The sequence below is a fragment of the Cyprinus carpio genome, chromosome B14, assembly GCF_018340385.1.
Source record: "Cyprinus carpio isolate SPL01 chromosome B14, ASM1834038v1, whole genome shotgun sequence".
Taxonomy (NCBI): domain Eukaryota; kingdom Metazoa; phylum Chordata; class Actinopteri; order Cypriniformes; family Cyprinidae; genus Cyprinus; species Cyprinus carpio.
Window position 1 is genome coordinate 19,987,809 of NC_056610.1, and position 17,401 is coordinate 20,005,209.

Genomic DNA, 17,401 nt, shown 5'->3' on the forward strand with positions numbered 1-17,401 from the left:
TGAAGTTCTTGGATAGAGTAAATATTACAAGACAATATTTACTGAGGTTACAGGAACTGTATTCACAATTAAGTCATAATTAACAGTAAATAACACCATTCTTTTTACATTAACAGGGTCATATCAAACATAATATAAGACAAGAGAGACCAGAAAAGGCCAAGAATATATACTTTTATATGTAATGAGTCGCAATGCAGTTTTTAGATAAATCTCCCTGACCATGATATCCAACACCATAACAGAGCATAGAGAACAATCAGTGGCAGATATTAATTTGTATAACAAAACTGAGTCTCTTCTCCCACACCACACAGCAACTCTTCCTGATTAATTTCTTTCTTCGTTATTTCTTCATTACTGGAAAAGACAAAAACCATTTCTACAATATTAAAGATTTCCAAAAAATGAGTTGGTACAATCATATTTAAATACATAGAGAGCATAAATGAATGACCATAAGAGAAAAGTTATTAGGTACAGTATAGGACACTGAATATTGTATTTCTGTGTTCTATCAATTCAAGTAATGGTCACTAAATAGACCTAATGACACACATCTATTGTTCACAAAGATTACAGACTTGTCTTTGGGAACTACAATGCACAAACTAAATATAGTCAACAAATACTAGTTTCAATTCAATGCATCCATAGTCAAAGTTTTATCACAGTGGTTTAAAGAAGATAACTCAACTGAAAGTAGTGAGTATTATGAAACATTAAATTATGTATGCTCTACAAATCTAAATATACTTTAAAAAATGTTGCCGAAATGTAAAGTGCCTCTCTTCCTTGCATAATATGCTATTTATTTTTGTACAATTACAAATACAAATGTAGCCTTATCTTCATTTCCATATCAAGACATCAATAAAGCATACATTGCTTGTGAGCATTTAAAAATAATTAAAATGAAATAAAATAAAGTAGTAGTAAAATGTGATAATAAATGCTTGCTGAATATATTCGGTCTACTATATTAGTCTGAAAACTACAGGAAAAGTTTTCCTTGTTGCAATGAACGTAGCGGGTGTTCAGCTTTACAAGTTAAAGGATAAATGTCGGTAAATTTAGATGGGCAAACTAAGTGAAAAACAGAGACAAGCTGAGTGAGATATAAGTAGGGAAAAAAGCACCAAACACCCGGACTCTACACTTTTAACGCCATTTTTTCTCTGATTTTTAGGACTCAGCAGGGCACAAAGTCTATCCTGGCAACAGCAGTCTGCATTCACTAATAAGCAGATGCGTAACGCCTCGACAAATTTAATTTCCAGTCATTTATGCTAAACATAGTTAAATTTTATATAGACACATGTTAATTGAAGGTACCACAGTTATCTCATTACTCAATACTGATTAAATGTTTGAGATAAATAGACCTACTCCTCAACAAAGCTAGTAGAAAACAGGCTAAATACTTTTTAAAATTTAAGGAATACGTACACAGATATAAAGCCATGTTTCTGCATACATATACAGAACTAGAATATACAAGTAATAGGCCTATCTCAAAATAAAATGAAAGATTAAAATACTACCCATAATATAATATCCCTATATGAAAGGATGACGAAGTGGTAGGCAATAGAAGTTATTTCCATCTGTTGTTGCTAAGCAGCGAAAGATTACATTTTTTATTATAAGTTTTTAAGTATGAAATTAATTTATGTGAGATTGACAACTGAAATGAATTAATAAACAAAACAACACTATCTATACATAGATAATTATAAAGATTGTATCTATGAACGATGCTTTACACTACTGAGCTTGATAATTGTGTATTAACCCGAATCACCAGTTTCCAGGTAATTCTGCTCTGACTAAAAAAAAAAAAAAAATGAAGACATAGTCTACTAAAGGGGGCGGGTGCTAGAGCTCATCGCATTATTCTGACGAAACATTATTTGACTACCTCAAATAACCGGTCGAAATATAGCTCTGGTCAATGCAATTATAGGCTTTTAAGTCCTTTTAATTTTCCGTGGTCCGATGTAAAATAACGTACGATGCCCCCTTGAGTTAAAAGCGTCTCTTGCCCTCATTTGCCCTTTGGCTAGAGTTGCAGTGCAGTAGATAAGTTCAGTCAAATAACTGAACAATTCCCTGCAACAGAGAAAGCAAAGAACGTCCTTAAGAACTTCTTTCCTAGCCACGCCTGGAAATGAATATGTCACATAATATATAAAGCGCGTCCACATTTAAACAGACAAACTAGGCCTACATCTATTGTAGAAAGTAAGAAAACGTAGCTATCTCACTTTCAACAGTGAAACCTTAAAAAAAAATCGCCGTAAATCCGTCCGGCGGTACAGCATAGCCTACTCACATGTGTGCTCTTGTACGAAAGAGAGAGTAAGAGAGAGGGGCAGAAAGAAAGAAAGACAGCAGAAAGGAGGGGGGATAAAGCTTGCAGAACGATTAGGAGAATAACTGGATATCTATATTGCTAGCAGTAACCTTTAAAACATGTGTGGCTTTTTAAATAGGTGTTTATATATATATATATAATATATATATATATATATATATCCATTAAACAGTGTGTGCGAAATGCACGCTATAATAATAACTCAATTAACCATTAAACATTTACTACTAAATTCTATTCAAATGTATTTATGTATTCATTGGAAATTACTTTTTTTCAAAACGGTTGTTTTAATGTTTAAAAGTTACACGATTTAGATTATTACCTGAATACAACATGCAACTGATCAACAGGGCACTTTTATAACGCATCTAATAAAAAATGGATTAGGCTACTCACCTTAAAACTATTAGACTAGGTCCCTATAGCCTATGCTTTTTTCTCGTAGAAAATGCTGAAAGTGAAAGCGTGATAGCTGAGGACTAGACCGGAATGAAGAGCTGATTTAAAGATTTTTGCTTTTTAATCTCTAAAATATAAAAGGGAGCTCCTTTCAAGGAGAGAATGAGGGGGAGAGGGAACGTGAAATGGCTTGGAGGTATAAAAAGCTCTGCTTGAAACACTCAACGCGTCTCTGAACTTGATCAGATTTTATGTGTCCTGCAGCGAGTCACCAGCAACCCTGTGAAATTTCCTCAATAGTAAGATTTTTTTTCGCCTTGAAAAAAAAAAAATTCCTAGGAATATTATAATTACCACCATATTTATTTCACTCTTATTTTTTAGTTCTACACTCTACAGTGCGATGTGTCTGTTGCACCATTTTACAGCTTCAGGAAATTTAGAACTCTAAAAGTGGATTTCAGAAAAAAACAAATCCAAGAAAAAAAGAAAATCCTGATGGACGCATATAGCTAACTATGTAGGCTACGTGCGATAGATAGATAGATAGATAGATAGATAGATAGATAGATAGATAGATAGATAGATAGATAAATTAATTATCTTTATTTCCAATAAAAATTAAGAAATACTACATTTTTATTAAGTCACTTTTGACATTTCTTCTCTATTTCTCTTTTTTTTAAGAGGATCGGCAAAAGTGTATTTTGAGAAATGAATCGTCAAGCAACTCCTGAAAGTTTATGTAACTTTGGGAACAGCTGACGTGCTAAGCACGGGAAATAAACAAGCCTTTCTTACTGAACCGAAATAAAGTCCCGTAGCTCTACCTGCAAATAACGCCGACAGCAACCAATCAAATCTAGTCACTGAAACAAACTGCCATTTTCAATACTAAACCATGCCAATCAACGAACGCGCAGCCAATTAGCACCCTTCCACCTTGTCACGTGGCAAAGGAAGCGCTGTGCTCTCATTGGTCAGCGTAGAGCTGCCTCCCGAGCTCATTTATGTGCAAGGAGTGAGTGATTGACTTTATCAGTCCAAGGACATCATTCGTCTGGAAAGGGGGGGAAGTTTGATCCTCTTTCTCACGGATCCCAGTTACGGGAGTTTTTCTCCCGTTTACCGAGACCCGGGATTATCCTTTCGTTTTTCAATTCAAGATTTCTTTATTGAAGCCTACTCGCAACTAGCAACTGTGCTCCGTTTACCGTTACCCACTTCACTCCACTAAACTGGGGTTTCTCATATATTTTTTTTTTTCTTTTTGACTTGCTTTTTCTCGATTGAGCCCAATGACTATGCTCCTTGATAGCGCTCCTCAGTTCCCTTCACTAGGAGTAGGGGGGTTCGGAACGCCTAGACACCATGAGCTGGGAAACCGAGACCCCGGGCTGGGGCTCAGTCCATTCGCAGATTCATCTCACTCGGCAGCCTTCAAGATAAGTCCCGTTACTCACGATATCGCCTCCAGCCAGTCATCAGCATTCACCCCGCAAGCTACTGGATACGTAGCCGCGCTCGGACACCACCACGGAGGACAAGTTGGTTCTTACGCCGGTGGAGCATTCAATTCGACCAGGGACTTTCTCTTCAGAAACAGGGGCGCAGGCATCGGAGAGACCGCGCCGCCGAGTGCCCAGCATGGGATCTTTGCCGCTTCTGCTGGGAGTCTACACGGGCCCCCCGGAATTTCGGACAACCCGGGACATCTGTTGTTTTCTGGACTTCATGACCAGAGCGTGAGCCACACTTCACCGGGAGGACATGTTGTAAACAGTCAAATGCACCTGGGTTTACGCGGGGACATTTTTGGCCGTCCAGATCCGTACCGACCAGTGGCCAGCCCTCGTACGGACCCTTACGGCACCGCTCAGCTCCATAACTACAACCATCCTATCAATATGAACATGGGGATGAACGTACCCACACACCACGGTCCGGGGGCCTTCTTCAGATACATGCGGCAGCCTATTAAGCAAGAAATGTCTTGTAAGTGGATAGATGAGAATCAGATGAACAGACCTAAAAAGACTTGTGACAGAACTTTCAGCACAATGCATGAAATGGTGACACATGTTTCAATGGAACACGTTGGCGGCCCAGAACAGAGTAATCATATTTGCTTCTGGGAGGATTGCCCGAGAGAGGGGAAATCCTTTAAGGCCAAATACAAACTCGTGAACCACATCCGAGTGCACACTGGAGAGAAACCGTTCCCTTGTCCGTTCCCCGGTTGTGGGAAAATCTTTGCAAGATCAGAAAATCTTAAAATTCACAAAAGAACTCACACAGGTAAGGCATTCGTATTTACCCCCTGCTTACCCACTGGTTTTGGAAAAACAAATATTCATTTATTAATATTCCAGCGGGGTTATACGTAAATTGCAGTTCTTTAAAATAAATAAACAAACAAACAAACAAACAAGTGCATTTTCTTTTGAATTAATTTCAAAGTAAGTGTAATAAGGTTTAACATGGAGGAAAATTGCCACAACTACTTTAACTACACTTTAGGTTTGGGAAAATTAAGTACATTTGTCAAATGTTTGAGAAGAATAAATTATTTTGATCACATGGCCGTTATTAAGGAATTTAGTTTCTTATTCTCTTGTTTTTCAGGTTGAGCTAAATATGTTTTTGTTAAAATGTATACACATTCCATCTCTTTGAGGAGATGAATAACACAAAAAAAATCTAATGCAAAGCTGCATGCGTTGTTGTGGAGCGAATTTGTGAATGGACTGTCCTCTTGCATTTGTGAAGCTATCCCTGATGCTTGTGGCTATCAAGTTAGAAATAGCATGGGATTTGTGTATTGTGGATTCATGAATACAGTGGTACACATTGGTCTAGGAAAGTATGAAGTGGTCGAATTACATTTAGTCTGATGGTTGGATTTGTGCCTAAATAACTGACCCCTTTCGAGATCCAAATGAAATGCAAAGCAAGCTGTTGAACAGTCTATATGGTTACACTTGGCAGACAAGAAACGTGTGCAAAAATTGTTCACCAATTGCCACACATTAAACACGACAATGCATGGTGTGTTGGTTTGCTAAAACGAATATAAAGATTCTTGGGAAGTAAAATAAAGGATAAGGACTCTCAAGGAGCATGAGATGTGTAACCAAACCATCTAGCGTGAGCGCAACACGGCCTGTTAGTTTCGAAGGGCATATTACATAACTGAAAGTTGTACTGAACATCCGCTCTATTAAAAAAAGTTACATTACTAAAACTTCAGTGTTTGCTCTCACTTGCAGGTGAGAAGCCATTTAAATGCGAGTTCGACGGCTGCGACAGGCGCTTTGCGAACAGCAGCGACAGGAAAAAGCACATGCACGTGCACACATCTGACAAGCCATATATCTGCAAAGTGTGTGACAAGTCCTATACACACCCCAGCTCTCTCAGGAAACACATGAAGGTAAGGGACATTTTCTGATCAAATAAAAATGTTGTAACCCCTTAGATAAACGTAATATGCATTATACGAACAATGCGTTTAGCTACATTTTAAGCAGGCCTGATATTGTTCTGTAATTTGGTTCACAAATGTATAACAGGGATCAGAAATCCTAGACATAGCATACAGTTTAACCGCATATTACAAGCGTGTTATTTCCTCTTGTATGTCATACATCTATGAACGTTGTAATTTAAGGTACATGATTCACAAGGCTCAGAGTCGTCTCCAGCTGCTAGCTCTGGATACGAGTCCTCCACGCCGCCAGTGCTGGTTTCTGCGAACACTGAAGACCCGACAAAAACACCCACGTCTGCAGTGCAAAATACATCTGCACACAGCGATGGACTACCACCTAATTTTAACGAATGGTACGTTTGAAGCTCCAAGCAGACTCTCAAATGGTGGACCAAAAGGTTGAAGTAACCTTTAAAAAAAACTATTTACGCTATGGCGTTCAAAATGGCATTGAAACAACAGGAAAAGATGAGAGTTCGCCAACAGGCCTCGTCCATTCTCAGGATTCGAAATCTGACTTTATTCCGAGTTCGAAGAAAACTAGCAAGGCATAAAATAACAAAATAACACTTTCTAAGAATAAATGGTTTTCCTTTAGTTTTCAGATTTCAGATGATTATTTTATTTTTCATTTTATGTATTTTCTGAAAAAAAAATATTTAAAAATAATGGCAAAGAAAGAATATTTCACGGTGTTTTATATTAAGGTGACACTCACATCACCTTTTGATTGATTGTTAAAACTTCAGACAGTCTTAAGAAACGTGCCAAAGTCTTTGTCTTGAACTTGAACAAAAAAAGAATAAATCATAAATAAGTATATAGCCTACTCGTGAATGTATTTCCTTGTTTGATGGAGTCAAATCTGTTGTCCAAGTCCGTTTTCAGGTGGAGAAATGTGGTATTAGCTTACGATTGTTACCTTTGAATATAACGTTGCCTTTGTTAATAATGATGTAAATACATATCCATGATGCCATATTTATCAATTTGTAATTTAATTATCGGCGAAAGAGCCGACTCTTAAATGATATTTATGGAAATGTTTTCTAACAAGACTGTACAGTTTTGAGTCAATAACCAGTTTTAACGATGAAAAGGGAGTCAGTTCTAAAGTTCCCACGATACGATTGTATCTTTTTTTAACCAATATATGTGTCTTATCTGGGTCGTAAAGTATTAATTATATTAATATTATGACATGACATGATCTATAGTTTAAAGTATTCATTTTCCAACGCAAGTTCATATGAGGACCAGTATAAAAAGGAAAAAAGAAAAAAAAAGTTTTTTTCCCTTTTCTTTCCTTCTTAAAATCAGTCACGCAAGGAAGTAATATCGAGACTTTCTGGTTCTTATCAAAACTATTTTTTTCCCATTTACTCTTAGCATCAGAGTATAGACACAAATTCGAGAGACCCACTGACCAGTGTTTTCATCGACACGCCAATTTCTGATCAGATACACCATGCAATAGCATAGCTTTCATTCATGCATCAACTTTGAACTCGTGTGACAGTGTTAAAGACATTATATTCTTGGGATTTGAGGTACAGCCATTTGAATCAGTATGGTATTCCATTTTTGATGGTTCCAGAACTGTCTTTGTGGATGCAAGTCTGTGTTTAATGTGTCAAAGAGGAGCAATGATCTGTCACAACAGTAATCTCAAAATAAAACTTTTTGTCTGTCAGTTTGCATTGTTTTAAATGTAGTTCTTCTGTGAATATAGTGTGTTGTTTGTTATGAATACTGTGGTATAACATATAGAAAACTTTGATTACACATTTGCTTGTTTTATGTGAATAACTTTTCCAGATGTGGAACTGTATGTTTGAATGAAATTTAGTATTAAGAGTATTAGGACTTTTTTAAGGTGGAAAAGTGAGGGAAAATATGTGTTCAGTGACACCAAGAGTTACAGCGTTGCATTGTTACATATTTTTTAAGAAACTAAAATTATGCATATAAATATATTGTGCTTATGACCATGATTTCAAACCACCAGCACTACTTTTGAAAACAAACGTAAAAAATATACAGTACCTCCTAAGTAACGTGATATATAAATACGTTTATTTAAATAATTTAATGAATATATGTTTTATATACTATTTTCTATACGTTATGTTAAAAAGAAAGATTTATTTCAGCCACCTTCGATGTATCTTAAGCCCTGATCTCATACAGATCTGATGTACAAATGGAGCTTGAATGTGATTCTGTGACATTTTCTCGTGGAAATGGGTCACGCATCAAGTTATTCCTGAAAAGCACATTTTACTGATGAACTGTGTCACTGTGCCATTTTCGAGGCAAACGATGTTACTTCAACATAAATTCAGCAAAATCTTGTACTTTCTTTCGAGGTAGGGTCATTGTTTGTTGGTTTGTTTAACAAACTATTTATGACAAAATGTGAACAAGTTTTTGACTGGAATTAAAACAAATTCTGAAATGTCACAAATGAAGACCTCAGTTTTTCTTTTTCATTTCTTTCCTTTGCATTTTTCCTCTGGTTCTAACCGTGAACTTATACGCCTTACTCCAACGGTACGAAACAACATCACACTTGAACTTGACAGTAAGATGCCGCCATCTTAGCATCCTGTTTCTTTGAGGGACGAAAAGTTCACAATTGTGTAGTGTTAACGCAGCTTAACAGCCGTCTTTGGCACATGATTTTTCAGGACCTATCTCGGTACTTTGGGTAGTAGCTACACATGCAAGAAGAACCCTGCTAATTTTAAGTTTGAAAACTTTCTGCCGAGATACTAAGCCATTCTCTCATTTCAATTATGTAGGCTGGGCTTGGCAGACATTCATTCAAAACGTGTGGTAAAAACAAGACAGACTGCACCAGTGGCAGAATGCACATTTTTATTATTCCACTGAATTACAGAAAGACTAATATTTTATATTTATATAAATAAAATATATATATATATATATATATATATATATATATATATATATATATATAGCCTAAAAGTGCAGCACTAATTCAGACATTACTACAGAATTTAAAATAAATTATAGAAAACGTATACAAAATATTTAACTGGCTTATATTTATAAAAATAATAATAATAAAAAATCACCTTTATTTAGAAACACAAATCAATAAAAGTATAAGTGGTGAACACGCAAAATATTTTTCACTGAGTCAAGTTCATGATTTAAAGGCTATATAGGCGACCATTATTTTTGAGGACCTGCCGGGCTCTTTTCTCTTTCCTCCCTTGGTATGCAGTATTTTAGCCCAACCCCCATAGACTCCACCCTCATATCAAACCCACCCCCATCTTCAAATATAAACAGTTTTACAAATTCATTTAAACTGAATCTCCTCTGATTTCTGCGCAAGCGCAGTTTGTTCTATTTCACACAACATTTTTCTCCTCACGCCATCGGCTAGTCTATCAGACAAATGCAGTGACGTCGCAACATGGCGCTGGCTGTTTAGCTGAGGCACCCCGAAACACCAGCTGAGCTTAATGGGCAACCTCGACTTTTTACGTCCTGCCTAATTTTTAAAGCTGTCGCGAAAAACTAAAACTATAGTATATGGTTAATATAAGAGAAGGTTTGGTCCTCGAACAATACCTGTCTGAAGAATAACAGGCAGTTTATAACGAAGTCTGAAAACGATTAGAAAACACGTTGGCGCTGCAGTCACGTGGAAGGAGTTTGAAAAGTGGCGGTTGTTAGCTGGATGAAGTAAAAAAAAAAAAAAAAATATGTTGTAAATACAATGCTGGACAAGCAGATATGAGAAAAGTGAGGTAGAGTTTTGTTTAATTAATCTGTAGTCTAACAGAAAATGTTATCAAATAGGCTTACATACGTTTTACTCAACCTATTTACTTAATATATAACTTAAACACACTGAGATAAGCATTAAGTAGAAGTATTCAACTGTTTATGGGTTGGATGAGCGCTCTGGCTAATACTAATTTAGGGTCCTTTCCCTAGTCCTCCCTGAAGCCACACTCAATCTCATAGCTTTGCTGGCTAAGCTGGGTGTCTAAAGAGGATAGACCGACACGAGCAGGTTCCAAACGCTTTTTGTCACGCAACTGCGTGCGCGATCATAATAAACCCATGAGTTACCTTGAAGGTGACGGGATGCAGTTAGCAATAGGCCTACATGTGTGCTATTATTTTTCCGGGTTATACTTTACTTTTCAAACATTTTCATATCATCGCCACACACATCTCAACACACACTTATAACAGCCCTGTGATGCAGAGGTTAATTCAATGCCGCAGAACAAGTGGGAATACATTATATGGGATCCTAGTAGTCAAGCAAGATAAACTCACTGCTGTAATGTAAAAAAAAATTTACCGAATATTTAGGCTATTTGTTTAATTGCCCCATATTGTAAAAAATAACACTGTAGACTAGAAGTTATGACATCTGCTATCTATAGCTATCTGTAGATAAAATAATATATAAAATGCTGACTGTATAATAGTATTTATACAGAAAACTCCAAAGCTTATGTAGCTACAATACGCTATAAGATAAGTGAATTTGACTGGATTTGTCTTTAACTCGCTATTTACCAAACAATACCAGAGTGAGGTGGAAGGTAGAGACAATTTGCACGTCAATTAACCCTTTTCAGTGCGCTCTACCGATGCTTATTCACCTGTAGGATAAGCGATGAATATGAAAAGGTGCTCAATATGACTGTTAATCCAGGATGTGTCCTTTCAAAATCTACTTTGGATGTACTGCAAGCCTATTGTAATGTTAAAGCAAGGCAATTGAAGCCATCATTTACCTTGATGATTCGTAAAGTTTGCGTTTAAATTGATTTACCCTTCACATCCCTACTGGAATTAACTAAATGCTTTTTTTTTCTGGTAGCCTAATTTAAATTAGACAAGACGATTTTTACTGCCAGAAGTCCAACAAGTGCCAAATGCTTTTTTGTTCGGAATTAAGTCTGTAACTTGTTTCTTCCTCGTCTTTTTTGTTTCTGTATTGTCTTAGTTGGAGCTGGTTGTTAGCACAGATGGAAAATAGTGTGTAAAAATAAAAATTTGCGTCATATTAACGGCTTGTGACAGATAGATAGATAGATAGATAGATAGATAGATAGATAGATAGATAGATAGATAGATAGATAGATAGATAGATAGATAGATAGATAGATAGATATTCTCTTATTATATAAACATTTTATTAGCTTGTAGCCTACTGGAAATTATTTATTTGCTGAAAAAGGCGGATTAAACACAAAGATGTAAAGTTTTTAATTTCAGTGAGCACAGGCCCATTTTAACAAGGAACCAAAAATAAACCTTATAACCTAATAAAAATAAAAGTCATCAAATCGGCGGATATAAAAACTGCTTATGTTTAAAACGCCTTACCCATGGGATTATGTTTTAGACTACGCCGGGTAGACGGTAACACACAGGGGAAATTTAGGTGTAACACTTTATTACATATAAAAAAAAGAGTTATGGGGGCTTTAAGGAAACATCTCTTACTATGATGACGATAAGAAGTTATTATAACGAGACGTAAACTGTATTCTCATAACGTGCGAAGTAAAAGACAGGGTAGGATGAATTCTTAGACCCAAACACTTTTCATACTCCAGAAATAGTTTAAAGTAGGCTGCTATTTGCTGGTCTACGTGGATGTTTAAATAAGAATGCAGCGAATCAATTTTCACCCAAAAAGAAAACAAACCACCCAACAGCTATCTCAAAACAAACTCTCACTTATTTTACGAGGTGGCTCCTTCCAACGTTTCCATCTCCAAACTTTGCAAGAAGTATATTTAAAATTACGTAGGCGACCAGGGGCACAGTGTCAGCATAATTGTGTCCCCCCCCCCCCCCCCCCCCCCCCACTTTTCCAATCCAAAAGGGGGCATTAATGTCCGGCTTTGGAGAAAATACCCCTGATCCCTGCCACGGTGTAATTTTCTGTTCGATTTTAAATATCTTTACATTTAGTTTATGTAGACATGTTCATCACTAAAAAATAAATAAATAAATAAATAAATCAAGATTGTGAAGACATATTGAATCAAATTGAGAGTTCAGAAGTGATCAATATCATACATTAGATATTTTACCTAAACTTCAAGAGAATTGTATTTGCTTTAAATAAAATGACATAAAATCATTTGAATATATCTACAAAAAAAAAAAAAAAAAAAATGCTCAGTTTAGCTGGAGCTTTGGAAAATGTTATGTATTTACACCATGACGTTCACATATCCAATGACCATATCAAAAAAAAATATAAGATATTAATAATATAAATAATATTGATTACTAGAAGCTGGTGTCCACTGGGTTTGACATTATTGTGAGTCACTTATCAAATTAATAGAGGACTCAGAGAGCTAAGATGGCCATCATTGCATCAGTAACAGGGCTAAATAGGTCAAGAGATCAAGAGCTAAAGATATCAAATCCTAAATAAATTCAAACACAAAAAAAACAAAATACAAAAGCAATCAATAAACAAAACACAAAAAAACACATTACACAAAGAACCAATTTTGCTTAGCCCTTAAATCAAAACATAAAATGGAAGGTGTCAACTGTTAATTGGTCAAGTCATACACATTTTTATTTTTCACAATTTACTATTTATATATTAGTAACTGAACACAGAATACACAAGCAGCTCTATACTGAAGCTTCACACTGTAGCTCATGCAGGTAATGATTTATTTCCTGAGGTGACTTCCAAATCTTGTGTACACACTTTTTTTGGTTTCATAGAAAGTCATTATGCACACTTTAAAGTGTGTGTGTGTGTGTGGGGGGGGGGGGTGTATGTACAGGTATAGAGGCTATCAGGGGTGGGCGGCCAGGTGCTGTTGGAAATTGCTTGGCTATTGCCAAAGAGACCTCATGCCAGGATAATGCAAGGTCCAAAGGTGCACCAGAGTCAATCCAACCCCTCATGCTGCTTATACCTCTCAATACCCCAGGGCCAATCTCCTGTGTAATTGTTTTTCCGGTTTCATCTGTACATTGTGGGGGTATTACAGAAAACGGATCACATACTTTGTCTTCACTCACTTTTTTTTTCTAAAACCAAAGGAACAGAGCACAAGTTCCTGTGAATTAATGTGTTTCTTAACCATGCTGCCTTTGTGGCACACAAACACTAATTGCAATCATAATATCTAATACTAACCAACATTATCACTTGGTAATATTTTTTTTCTTGAGGGCACATGACACTGCAATGATGTTTCATATAAATCTATAAATGTATAGATTTCAAACTGCAGTTCAAATGGACGTTTTCTTATTTAGTAAAATTTATAACGATGATCAGTATGGTAAGATCATTGGGTGTCAAATTAAAATCAAGTTAGCATGTCTGCAAGATAAATAATGCATCAGTGAAAATCAGTTAATTAATTTCTAAGTTCAACTAGGAGAGAACAAAACTTTACCTTATATAGCGGTTTTTTTCAACGCAGTAGCCTACTTAAAAACACATTTTGCGAATATATTATCCTGTATGTTTAATATCTAATAAACATATGCAAAACAACATAATCGCTATATTGCAATGCAAAACAGGTAGCAAGCGACCGTTATTACGATGAAATACTGGCTGCACCTAAAAATGCCAGCGAGTTGCATTCACAGATAATGCGATTTAATGTTTTAAACAAAACAAATAATTAAACAGCCGTGCGAATTCAACGCTAACTACAACAATAACAATCACACACGCATCTCCGTGCAGTTATGCAGCATGCATCAGATACACTCTTTTTCTGTATAACTAAATAGTTTTTAAGTCACGCCATACTTTGTCAATGTTTGTCATAAATGTCACAGTCCTGGCTTAACCCTGTAATTCTCACAAAAAGAAAAGTCAGAGCATAGAGTTACTAACAATTCACTTGGCAAGTCCTTGAGGAACTCACTCGAAATGAATGTCAAAGAAACTTCAATCATGCACTATAGGTCAGATTGCTGCAATTTCCCTGTCTCAGAAAACTCGAAAGTGTTCTGCTTTTTTTTTTTTTTTTTTTTTTTTGGTAAGTGAAAACGTGTAGAAGGTGTAAAATTCATTCGTTTAAAGCCTTCAGATGAAAAGTTTATAGTCACCATAGATTTAATCATGGCCAAAAGAAACGTTCATTTACCTGCGAGCATTTTGATTTTTGTCTTTATAAATTAGGTCATTTAGCCTACTGAGATATCATATCTTTAGGACACAAACATTACAATTCAACTTTTAAAAACGGGAAATTCTGCAGCATTATATTTAAACACTAAGTTACCAGAAGTGTTTTTCCTCGGGTTATTAATAATACATTATGTCTCCAGTCTGGTTGTTTCATGCCGCCATTCATGCATTCGACGCCTGATTGCATCATAAATTAACAGGAATGTGAAGTAAACCGCTCATCATGTAAAACGCCATGTCTTAAAGGTTAGGCATGCTAAAGTTTGGAAACGAAGCAATGTTGTATGTTTTCCGACTAAAACATTCTGAATATTTATATATAGCTCACTTTTATTTGAAATATATGATCGGTTAATATAGGCCTACATGAACTGAGCATCTATTTCACATGAAGTCAGCTTTAAGTCTGATGGGGGAAAAAATTTTTTTAACAATGTAGCATAAATATTAAAAAAATTTAACAATGTAAATTAACAATGTAAATAAAATACAATTAACTTGTCTGCGAAATTCGTCATACAGGCCTGTTCAGATATCAGCATGTTTTGGGAGAAAATTGTATTCCTTCTCAGAAACGATGTCTGTGTTTCTGCCTGTTTTGTTTAATTTTGCCAAATGAGCCTGCGCCCTCAATGATTTTGGTACATCACCTAAATAAGGTGAAATCTGGGGCATTCTGGCTCAAGTAGACTGCTTGTCGGAGCCGGTGAAGTGTAAAATTGCAACACCAGACAGCCAGCTTAATAGCTCAGAAGGGGGCTAATGTTCATGCTACATTCACAGAACATTTTTATAATTGCGAAATTAAAAAGGGCAATATATGTGTACAATGATTTATTTTGTGCTTAGTGCTTTTTAAACTCATTTGCACTTTATAGTCCCGTATATTCCTGATAATTATTTGCATGTCACACACTTAGACTCATATCGACACAATCACAATCATAAAGCAATGCAACACTGTGTACCAGGTTTGTAGTAGGCTACTGAGACGCTTTGCATCCTCTCAGACATGCATTTCATTTTTGAATATGTTATCTGCAAGTCTCTGTACTTTTTTTTAAGTGACAATACTGCCCTCTGCTTTAACAGAAACCTCAGGGTTTCTTCTCCATCCTTTTAAAACCCTGACTGTCACAGTGTTTCAGAAGATGCCATTAACACAACATTTTAAACAAATACACCAAGTTTAATTTAGACTGTTTAGATGCCCACAATTTAATAAATAATTTATAAAATGATAACATAACAAATCATAATCAATACTGAGAGGCATAGCCAGAAGGAGATCTTGGAACCAAAACATGTTTTATCTCTAAAATGTAAAAGTTCTACACTGTATTAACACTTAATACACTGGTGGGATTTCTAATACTGAGTCATGGACAGTTCAGCAGACTACTGTCTGAACATAGAACATAGACAAGCAGACGGAACATGTAGATTAAAGATTAATCCATGTCAATTATTAATCCATGTTTAATTCCAGCTTCCCCTGAGAGTGGGAATGGGACCCTATTTAAAAAACAAACAAAAAACACTCAGACCCTTCATTGTAAGATCCGGCTGAAGGAAAGCGGATGTACATCCTCTTGTCCACTACACATACATGAGACCACTCATCAAAATAAATAAATAAATGAATCCAACATCAACAAATTAAACTTCAAAGGAGGAGGGTAGGGTACATCTATGGAAAAAAGGGGGCGGAACATGCACTGTACAATGACACAAACAGCCACAAATAGTCGTTATGGATTACCTCAACCCAACCAAGTCTGTAAAATAAATATATACAAAAATGAAATCTCAAATGTTTAAATTCTTACATGTACTGCATTCAAAAACAGAAAGATGCATTTATTTAATAAAGCCTAATTTCTTCCTGATGCACTTTACAATTCCGCAGTTGGCTATGCGGAAACATTTTCTCTCCCGATGGTCTCTTAATAAGAAACATTAAGAGATACCCATCACCCCCAACTGCAAGACTACAGGAAAAATTACTATACCCTTTAATAACATACATTAACAGCAGCTGCAGTCTGAGTAGCTTCAGTTCTCACTGGTCTGCATGTCACATGCACTAGGCAATAACCAGACTCTCACAGTCATTCCAAATGTCGAAATAGTAGCTGATTATATATCTTTATCTAGAATATAGAAGTAATACTTCTATATTCATCCTTGGGTTATTTGAAATGTTACTTGGGGTGTTGTGAGTAAGTATATATGGAATGAACGTAAAAGATTCAGAGGTAAAAATGTTTAGTGCTTTAAGATGATGCAAACTAGCATTAGGTTAAAGATGTTACACACCGGATGGACAAGATTGAACAGCCTGTACACTGACATGGTTGCCTCTTATTGTGAACGTTTCAGTCATTCTGACATGCATTCATATCTTTCTATTCCTGCCTGACACATTTTCATTTCAATTAACCATTAGACCTGTCATCTCCTTTACTGCACACACATACTGGTTTTTTTTTTTTTTTTGCATAGAAAATTGCTCTCTAATTAAAAGTAATCAAAGGCTGATAAGTAAAAAGCCTGGCTATTTTCATGCTTTTATTTATTTATATAATTTGTAAAGCGAATTCCTCTATATCGGACGATTTTTGATGGCCAGAGGATTGGCAGAACAAAGAAATTGTTGTGTGGAGTCACTAATCATTTAAATTATTATTTTTTATTTATTTTAATGTCAACTCAATGGCAAGTTGTTGCATCCCAAATGGACGGGTGGGTTGAAAAATTAAAGCTATCCACACAAACTCCAAAACTTAACGCAACATATATTAAATGGCATCCTGCATGACATCCTTTCAGTGTCGTAAGTTTGACAGCAAACCACAAAACGAGTGACTTGATATGCTTTTAATTAATATGGAATGACATGCTGTCCATCGAGACTACCTTGGGACCTGAAGAA

The 17,401-nt window shown here is 35.9% G+C and overlaps 1 protein-coding gene and 1 long non-coding RNA gene across 5 annotated transcripts in view; one reads left to right on the forward strand and one right to left on the reverse strand.

Annotated features, from left to right (window-relative positions):
- Nucleotides 1–17,401, reverse strand: part of LOC109078413 — a 72,679-nt gene that overhangs the window by 25,441 nt on the left and 29,837 nt on the right. The gene's annotated exons all lie outside the window — the stretch shown is intronic.
- On the forward strand, nucleotides 3,803–7,962 carry zic3 (zic family member 3 heterotaxy 1 (odd-paired homolog, Drosophila)). The gene is made up of 3 exons (XM_019093693.2): nucleotides 3,803–5,077; nucleotides 6,049–6,212; nucleotides 6,450–7,962. The coding sequence occupies exons 1-3, from the start codon at nucleotides 4,078–4,080 to the stop codon at nucleotides 6,630–6,632; spliced, it is 1,347 nt and encodes a 448-aa protein (XP_018949238.2). The 5' UTR covers nucleotides 3,803–4,077; the 3' UTR covers nucleotides 6,633–7,962.

Bases quoted from the DNA above. Each gene is read 5' to 3' on its own strand.
- zic3 (XM_019093693.2), top strand. From the start codon at position 4,078: ATGACTATGCTCCTTGATAGCGCTCCTCAGTTCCCTTCACTAGGAGTA. The intron at 5,078-6,048 runs GTAAGGCATTCG...TCTCACTTGCAG, and splicing joins TCACAAAAGAACTCACACAG to GTGAGAAGCCATTTAAATGC. The intron at 6,213-6,449 runs GTAAGGGACATT...TTGTAATTTAAG, and splicing joins CTCTCAGGAAACACATGAAG to GTACATGATTCACAAGGCTC.